The 9,424-nt window shown below is 40.3% G+C and overlaps 1 protein-coding gene across 2 annotated transcripts in view; it reads right to left on the reverse strand.

Moving 5' to 3' along the window:
• The window catches only part of stard13a (StAR related lipid transfer domain containing 13a), a 30,292-nt gene extending 21,113 nt beyond the window's left edge, over positions 1-9,179 (reverse strand). The window contains exon 1 of one of the 2 annotated variants that reach the window (XM_088012711.1): positions 8,662-9,179. In XM_088012711.1, coding sequence (XP_087868837.1) covers positions 8,662-8,788 — 127 coding nt within the window. In that variant the 5' untranslated portion in view covers positions 8,789-9,179. Of the gene's footprint in view, positions 1-3,819; positions 4,502-8,661 lie in introns of those variants that run through there. The other variant, XM_014994456.2, reaches the window with a different exon arrangement.
• Between the last annotated feature and the right edge of the window lie 245 nt (positions 9,180-9,424).

Below are 9,424 nucleotides of genomic sequence, written 5' to 3' on the forward strand. Positions count from 1 at the left end.
TGACATTTTCAGAGCACAGCAAACTGCAAAATATTTTGCTACTGTTTACACAATGATATGTGCATTGTTCGATATGCTTATTAGGACGAGCCCTTGTAGTAACACCGTCACCAGTAACTGACAAAGGAGGCTTAACAGTCAAAGACTACAAACACAGGCAGTCTGGAGAGCAGCCATATTCCCACATAAGCCAAAGCACTTAGTCGTTCACGTCGAAAGGTCAAAAAAAGGGATTGAAGAAGACAGTGGAGGAGTGATGAGACAGGAAGAGAGGGATGGGGGAGGGATAAAATGGAATATGCCTGTCCTGTCTCGTGAGCTACATCTGCTATGATGTCTTGCCCTCAGGAATGCACTGTAAAACAGAATCAATACTGGCATGAAATCAGTGCAGGTTCAGACATAGAGCCTCCTCATACACAGGGAGGACAAAAACACAGACACGCACACAGCATCAGAGAAATGGTAAAACATTTATGATCAAGTGGTTGGCCAAAATAATTAAGAGAACCGGCGCTACAGTGGTTGTTCACTGCCTGAATTTAAACGAGAGCACAAAAGAAAAGGCGACTGAAGGTCATCAGGCTCGGTGGTTGGTGATGCAACCTTTTGTCCAGCAGAGGGTGTCAAAGAAAGGTGTTCCAGCATTGTATTCATATTCAGTCTGACTATCCGTGGCCTCAGGGCAGGGTTGGATAAAAAGATTTGTTTCTACCTGTCGCATCTTGTGCATCTATTCAATCCCCGATTGAATTTTGGCTGCACAGAAATGCTCTTATAGGTTTCTATTTTCAACTTGTATGAAAATAGAAACAATAAAGTTAAGTCTATGTTAATGCTGTTGCTCGAAAGCAGGACAATCACTAAAATTCAGGAACTGCTGGATGAAAAGAGTGAACTAACAAACGAACAAAAGGACAACTGAACGTGTATAAAGCTGGGAAGCAGTTTAAACTTTCAATTAAACACCAGACCCAAAATTATTTCAATCTAATGTTTATCAGAAAGCAGATAAATGACAGCTATGAGATGATGATTCAGGAGCCTTGTTCCACTGTCAGGAAAAGGGCAGATATTGAAGAAAACAACCAACCACAAATCAGAACGTCTAGAGTCTCAAACAGCTCATATCTACACAACATTAAACTCTTAAACAAATCACTGCACCTCCTCAATTCCACTGAGTTCTAACTGTTCTACAAATTTACATTGTACTTTAAATCATCCTTAAGGTTGAATAGATCTGACATTGACTGCACATTCTAAAAGAAGTGTTATAAACCTTTTTCCCTTTATTTTGGTTCTGGTCCCTATTCTAAACAGTTGATTCTTATAAAGATTGAGAGGTCATGATGGTAGATATTTACTGAAGTCATAAAATCTCCTTGCAGTCGACTATTTGTAGAACATAGATAATCGCTTTAAATTGTCAGCAGTTAAAAAAGATCCCAGTGGTTCTTCGTTCTTGAAAACATGTGGTATGAATCGACTAACTCCACAAAGTTATGAAAAGGTGAAAAGGGGAATTGACCTCATCCATTAAAATGTTCCAATCTAATAATAATTCAACATTCTATGCAGTTGTCATTTTGGAGAAAGTCTCATCAACATCAATATTTCCACTAAATAAAAGGTGAAAGTAATTAGCAACATGTTTGATAGAGGAAAGGCCAGTAAAGCTCCTCTCAGACTCTGTGCTCAAGGCAAGATGCCTGAGAGTACCAAACTATTTTTTTATATTGGACAATTAATTTAATTTCACATAATTTTCGCTGTAGGAGCCATTTGTTTGTTAAATACTTCATAAAATATTTGTCCTGTGAATGACGTATACTCGTAAACGAACGAGGTAATTAGTCCAATTACAACGGCTGTAATGGTAAAATTACGGCAAAGGTAAAATAACCCCGAACAGGCGAACAACTCAAAACCACTCCTATGTTTTTACTCTGTCAGCACGGCACACCCGTTGCCGTAGGCAACACTCAGTCCGTTACGAAATGATTTCAGGCTTGACGTTTACTTTGCGACCATTAATAAGCGCTCGTCTGAACAAGGCGGTGGTTGATTAGCTCATTTAAACTCCTGCTCTGCTGGTGACGTCAGAGAGTCTATCTTTGTGTCGCCTGTTTTTTTAACGGAATCGAAATGCACAGAATTGCGCGAAACCTTGTTGAAATGATAATTACTGTGATTATTATTTTTTATTGGGTCCTTAATTTTAACAAGTTTTGTCGAGTTCTTTTTTTCTAGTCTTTAAAAGGTTTTGGATCTTAGTGAATATTTTTGATGAGCGGGTCAGCAAAGGGACGTGCTGATCGGCTTTCAGTTTGTCGACTGCCCAGATCGACTCAAGACCTTCCCGCGATCGACGTACTGAGCATCCCTGTGCTATACAAATAAAATTTGATTTGATTTGTTTCCAAATGGACAATGATACCATCAAATAAGTCCAATTGACTTATTTGAACAAGGTGGTTCAACAAAGTCAACACTTGGACTGAACAACAAAAGCCCTGATCCAAGTTCATATTTTTAAAAAATTGGTAAGAACTCTATAGGTGTGTATGAGAAAGGCAGCTTTAAAATCCTGACCTTGTTACTGTCAAGATGAATGAGCTAAAATTAGAGCAAATTATTGTGCTAAGCTTGTAAAAAGAACATCCAAAAAAGTAAATCTGAAAAATACAAAAAGTAATGTATGTAATTGTGTGAATTTTAAAATTCCTTCTTTCATTATTCTGGAATTCAGCAAACCAAAATAATTTGGGTAATCCTAGCTGACCAGAAAATTACTTTTTCTGGCCTTTTTCTCCGACAACGTGAAATTCCAACAGAGTGAATAAGAAACTATTGCATTTACTTATTCCAGATATATAAATATCTGTTTTCACCTCTGTCTTAGTATTGTTAGGTGTTTAGGGATTCTGGTCGTTCAATTAAAAGGAGTTCTAGTCTCACAGATACTCCGCTAACTGATCATTTATCCATTCATGTTAAGAAGGTTAAGGTAAAAAAGAATGTATTAGTGCAAGAAGGAGGTAGTGGAAAGCTAACAAGGTCACATAATCACTCTGTACAAGTAGAAACATGTTTCTCTATCGACATTCTTGACATATTTCTCCTTCTGACATTTAGCTGAAGGCTCATTCAACATCAAAAAGGAGTGGATAGAACAGATAATAAAGCTAAGAGGACTGAAAATGTAATTCCTTCTTTAAAAAACAGAAGCTAAGCAGCGAAAGAGCTGTCGCCATTGTTCTGTTGAATTTGTGTTTTCATATTGGCAAACACGGGTCATGTGACAGGAAGTAAAGGAAGTGACCAGTTAAGTAGAAGAAACAGACAAAACAATAACACTGAAAGCCTTCATGGTTTCTTTAGACTTCTTTTCAGATTCTTGAAAAACATATTTGGTGCAGAAATGACTTCCTACATCATTTCTGCACCAATCAGGTCAGTCAGGTCTGAGCTGATTACAATCCAAAAGAGTTATTAAAAGTTAAGCTTGAAGTTGTCAAATACCAGGTTGCTATAACAATACATTTTTGATGTGTTGCAAATTGCTATGACATAAGTCAAATATGGGGAAAAAAATCTTAAACAAGGAAGACACAATCTGACATAAAGTGGCTGCAATTAGAAGCTTCCTTCCGATGTTTGAACAACTGATCAAAGCCTACATTGCTTAAAGCTGCATCTGTCTCCATCTCAGCTGATTAAAAAGACAAACTGTCTCCCTTTGATCCTGGTTCTTCAAACACAAATCGACCATTAAAGCATTTATTAGGACTTCCTCGCATCACTTTCTCTGACTACCTTGTGCCAGCCTGCGCAGAAGCTGCTTTCGGGCGATGATGCGTGACAGACGGAGGGCGGAGCGCCTTCGAGGCGTATTCCCCAGCCTCAGGTAGTAGTCCTGACCGTCAGGTGTCATGGCCTCCAGACAGGTTCCCTCGCTGGTGCTGTCGCTGTCACTTCCACCGTCGTTGCTGCCGCTGTTGGCACTCTGATCCATGTTGTCAATAGTGTTTTCTAATTTTCCACTCCTGTCATATGTAGGGTCAGCACACTCTGCCTCGGCCGTCATGCTGTCCACTCTGTCAGCAAAGGCTAAGCTCACAGGGTATGCAGTTTGTCCAGCAGCATCCTCCCCTTTTGTACTTTCTGCGCTGTCTGCAGGATCCATATTGCTCCCTGAAGTTTCTGCCCTTCCTTCACCTTTACCCTGTCCTGATGGATCCATAACTACTATAGCATCAACATCATCCATATTAATGCAAGTCTTCCTCTCTCCTGCGCTGATGATTTATTATGGGAGCATTTCTTAAGAATTCCTGCCTCTAACATGTCTTCACTGGAAGCCACACTCCCTTCTCTTCCTCCTCCTCCTCCCCTTTCAACAAACTTCATGGTACCACCTGACTCAGGCGACCGTCCTTGTTCTCTCCTCCCACACACAAGCTGCCCGACTGATACAGGGAGGAGGACAAAGTCACAAACAGTTACATCCACAAGCTGTTTCCTTCAATCACGTGACCAGCAGCCGATGGGGGAATTCTTCACTGCTTCCTGAAGTTCTGCCAGAGAAACTATTTGGTACATGCCCCAGGCATATGTGCATGACTGTGATCGGTGGGATGTCGACGTGGAAAAAAATATGATCCCAACATCCCGATGTGAAACAAGGAAGGAACAGAACAATAGAGAGTATGTGGGTGTGAGAGAGAGGGTTCAGAGGAATGTACGTATGGAAGGAGCGAAGCTATTGTTTCTGCAGCTGAGTGGGACTTTTAATGCCATTCAGAAATGTTCTCTGCATCTACAACGTCAAGCTAATGCCACACTTAGGAAAACTCATCTATACGCTGATGGTCTCTGCTAATACAGTAGAACGCCTAACAAAAAATAACATCAAAAAGGTTTTGCAGAGTCTTTCACTGAATCATAAATTATATTTAAACACTGAAGAATCTGATTCACAAAGTGAGAAAAAGTTGTACAGAACAATATTTGAGACTTGATTTGATCACACTGCCCTCTGGAGGAAATACAGGAAAACTTTGATTTGCACTGCAAAGAAGGAACAATGGTTCATTTCCGAGTCATAATTCAGGAAGACTTCTGGAAACTCTCAAAGAAAAATCTTCAGTTCTAATTCAGAGTATTACTGCTCTGTTATAGTAGTGACACATGAAGTCACTGCAGACTAAGTCATCAAAAAAAATGTGACAGTAGCTTGGTAATATTACTTTATAAATCTGCAAAGTTCATAGTTTGGAAACAGCAACAAAGAGTGAAATCTTTGGTCATCAAGTCTCCATGGCAACCATTAAATGGTGTCTATTTTATGCTATTAGGTGGAGGATATATGTTGCTATGGGCCTGTTTCCAAAAATACCAGAAGGTATGAAAGGAACTATATATGAAAATATCCTTTGCAATCCATAATTCTTTAATGATGTAGTCTGATAAAACAAGAAATCAAAGAAAAGTTCATAACTCCTGTTTCCGTTTAGAATAAATTTATTAAAAAGTTGCCAATTAGCAACAACAATAGCATATATTCATTCAATTGAAAAGGAGACAAAAGTGGTCACCAAAAAGCAAAAATGAAAGTTTAAACTATTCATTTCAAAGCAAAATATAAACAAAAACACACAAAGTTCTGTAAACCACCTGCCTCACAGCACCAGGAAGTCACACAACAATGAACACAACATCTCAACACCCCCATCAACACATGTGGCTCTGCGTCTTTAAAAATCAACCTGTTGACAGGACGTCAAGTGGCAGAAAGCTCCACAAGACCAAAACGAAAGTATTCATGTGGATTGCTGGTGTGTATTCACTGGATTTTACATCCAGACAGGCCTACAGTAGCCAAATATTCAGCGTCAATGAAAGAAAAGGTCAGAGGAGCAATCCATGAGCTGGGGGTGGAGATGATTAATGATAAAGCTGTTTGCTTGTGTAAATCCCTTTGAGTATATCTATGCTTACTAACAAACTAACACACACATTCACTTAAGCATTCACAAATGTGGAATTAAACCCCCCAAATCCCATATGCAGGGGGAGACACCCAGTTTCCCTAATCCAACAGATCGGTAGAATTACAACTAAATCCCACCACGCACTCAAAACCTCATTCTGTTTTTTGTTTTTTTTGTCTGCCCCATTTTTGTGTGTGTCTCAGTTTACTTTTTACTTCTTATTTCAACATTACAGTCTGTTTTTATTACTCTGGGTAAGTTTTTGAGTACATTTTAGCACACTTTTTCTTTTAACAGATATCACTCCAGTTACATAATTTTAAGTATGTTTTGAGACTATTTATCCATTCAGTTTTTTTCCCCCATATTGAAACCATTTGACTAACCTGGATATCCTACCTCCCCTGACTGACTGTAGCAGAGTGGAAAATGCATTGTCAAATACCAGCATAGTTGTTCAGCCAGACGCCTGAATTTTAAGGATTCCCCATCTTTAAATCTGATCCAGATAGATGTGGACTGTGTGCCTCTGAGCTGATGGTTTCAGCAGCAGTCTGAGAGAGGAGCAGTGAAGCTCAGGGGAACCTTTGAGTGCTAGTTTAAAGAACAAGATGAAGGAATGAAAATTAAAATGAGTGGAAGGTGATTACAGGGTGGCAAGGTGCTGTCTTAAAATTTATTTGGTGTCCAACACTGCAAAAAGTAACTTTATTAAATGAATTTAACAAATAAATTTGTGAAATGTAATGTTTAACAAATTATTGTTTTGAAAAGGCATTTACTGAGAATGATGATCCAGTTGACAATTTTTTTTTTATTTGTTGCATGTGGTGTCCAGCAGAGAAAGGTAAGATTGATTAATTTGTCTGGCTTTTATGAAATGAAACTTTTGAACCGCTGGACTTGTGGTAGGGAAAGTTTATGTGTTGGAGAGCTAATTTAAGTCTGTATCCTGATAACTTTGCCAGTTTAGCAACAGTGCTAGCATTAAATCCTGAGACAGTTTGTGCTAATGAAGGGTGAATCTTTCCTGTGGTTGTCAGGAAAAAATATTTAAATGTCATCATGTTGAATAGATCATTGTTTTACACTTTTAGACAAAACAGTTGTAATGGCTTGTTGTTACTAACATGGAAGATAAATGAGAGGACTTCAGGAATGAAACTTCGACAATGTTATATATTCTACTGCCAAGTAGAGTTAAAACATTAATAAGGTTTCTATATATATATATATATATATATATATATATATATATATATATATATATATATATATATATATATATATATGATGGTAATGGCGAACCAACCGGACATTGTGGTGGTGGATAAAGAACAGAGGAAAGCCATTGTGGTGGATGTAGCAATACCAAGTGACCACAACATCAGGAAAAAGGAGCACGAGAAACTGGAGAAATACCAGGGCCTCAGAGAGGAACTGGAGAAGGCCTGGAAGGTGAAGACCACAGTGGTGCCTGTGGTCATCGGGGCCCTCGGGGCAGTCACCCCCAAACTGGAGCAGTGGCTCAAACAGATCCCAGGAACAACATCAGACATCTCAGCCCAGAAATGTGCAGTTCTAGGCACAGCCAAGATACTGCGCAGAACCCTCAAGCTCCCAGGCCTCTGGTAGAGGACCCGAGCTCAGAGGATGAGAGAGACCACCCGCGGAGGGTGAGAAGGGAATTTTATATATATATATATATATATATATATATATATATATATATATATATATATATATATATATATATATATTATAGAGGGATGTCTGCTGTGATGGGGGGCTTAACTGGAAGTCGGACCCCAAATTAAATTCTGCTTAGGGCCTCATAATACTTTGGGAGACAGCTATGCCCACTTGGTCTGTGGAGGCTTGATGGATCCTGAATGTGGGAATATTTTTACTTCAATCAGTTTAAGTGCCGCACATCTCCGTAATTGCATTAAACCGAGTGGACAGCTGCAGCTCCCTCTCTCCTACTCTTTTTTCCCCCCTTTTTTTCTTCCACCCTCTCTGACGCACAGCCTATATCCAGAGTGTGCGCTTCCAGCTCGCCACTGTAAACACAGAGGAAACTGATTGCTGACCCTCCTAAACTTGGTGCATTAGCGCTCATGTTACAGCCCACTCTGGTGGCTGTGAAACCCGAAATAATAAATGGGACTAGCTCACTAATATAATCGTTAAGAATTACAAAAAATTTCTACAAAAAAAAAAAAAAAAAATCAATAGCCAATTAAATATGAACGACCGGCATCTGAAAGCGCTGTGCTCCTTTCCACAGCACATGCCTGCGCTGTTTTGAGCACTAAATTTGACAATGACCTTCCCAAAATAATCAGAGAGCGCTCTGCGCATGACGCCACCAGGCTGTATGCAGCATGGACTGGAAATAAACTTTCGTCCCGTCTATCGATATTTTTACAAATTGCCGTGGGTTAAGCAGGACTAAATAAGATTCAGCTGAGGAAAACTAACGTTATCTCAATGATCTGGCAAGACAGCAGGGTTTTCCATAAATTAAGATGCTCAGATTATTAATTTCAAAAGAAAACATTTTTACAAAAAGCTCCAGTCGTCCGCGTGATTGCCGTGTGATATAGATTCTAATTTATCTAAATGTTAAGCCTGTCTGATTTTTGACGTTTGGATGTCTGACCTGCGAGTCGCCTCTCCCGGACATTCCTCCACAGCAGATCCCAAGCCTTGGACGTGGAGTCCCGCAGCTGCTCACTGATCGACCGCCGCAGCTGTAGCTTACTGACAGACTTTCGCCGTGTTGTCATTGCGGTGCAGCCGGACGCATTATTAATACTATCATGAATCCCCGACTAAAATCAGATTAAAATCAGTGCTAATCAGCATAAGATTTCTCCGGTTCTCCTGTATTCCGGCTCCGGCTGGGACAGCGTGCCCCGGCTGCTCCTGCCGCAGTGACCGTCACCGCTTCACCTGGTCCAGGCTATCCAGCTCCGCGCTGCGTCACCTCCCTGCACCAGCAGAAAAGGTCTCTTTGGCCCCAAAAAAGCCAGAATCTCACCGATCCCGCATCCCTACAGCCAGTCGCTTACAGAGCGAAGGTGCCGCCGCACTGTTTCAACATAACTTCTCCATGTGAGCTACAGAGCCAGATGTGAGAGGCGGATTTCCCCCTCCCCATGTGCAAAGACTCTCTCTCTCTCTCTCTAACACACACACGCACATACACACACCAAACCTACATGATCTGCAGAAAAAAACCCACCCACTCACCCAAACAAGGATTCCTTTCAATCTGCTTGATACGTAGTAATAACATTCAGTCATACCACACATTACATGCACACACCAGTTGGAACTGTCCTGCTTGTCGCCAGAACAAGCCAGAGTTTATGTGCTCATTCAAGCGCACATCTGACTGCACCCAGTCACAGTGCCACAAC

This window comes from Poecilia mexicana, unplaced genomic scaffold (assembly GCF_051168715.1).
Source record: "Poecilia mexicana isolate PSO_F unplaced genomic scaffold, ASM5116871v1 scaffold_14, whole genome shotgun sequence".
In the NCBI taxonomy this organism is placed as follows: Eukaryota; Metazoa; Chordata; class Actinopteri; order Cyprinodontiformes; family Poeciliidae; genus Poecilia; species Poecilia mexicana.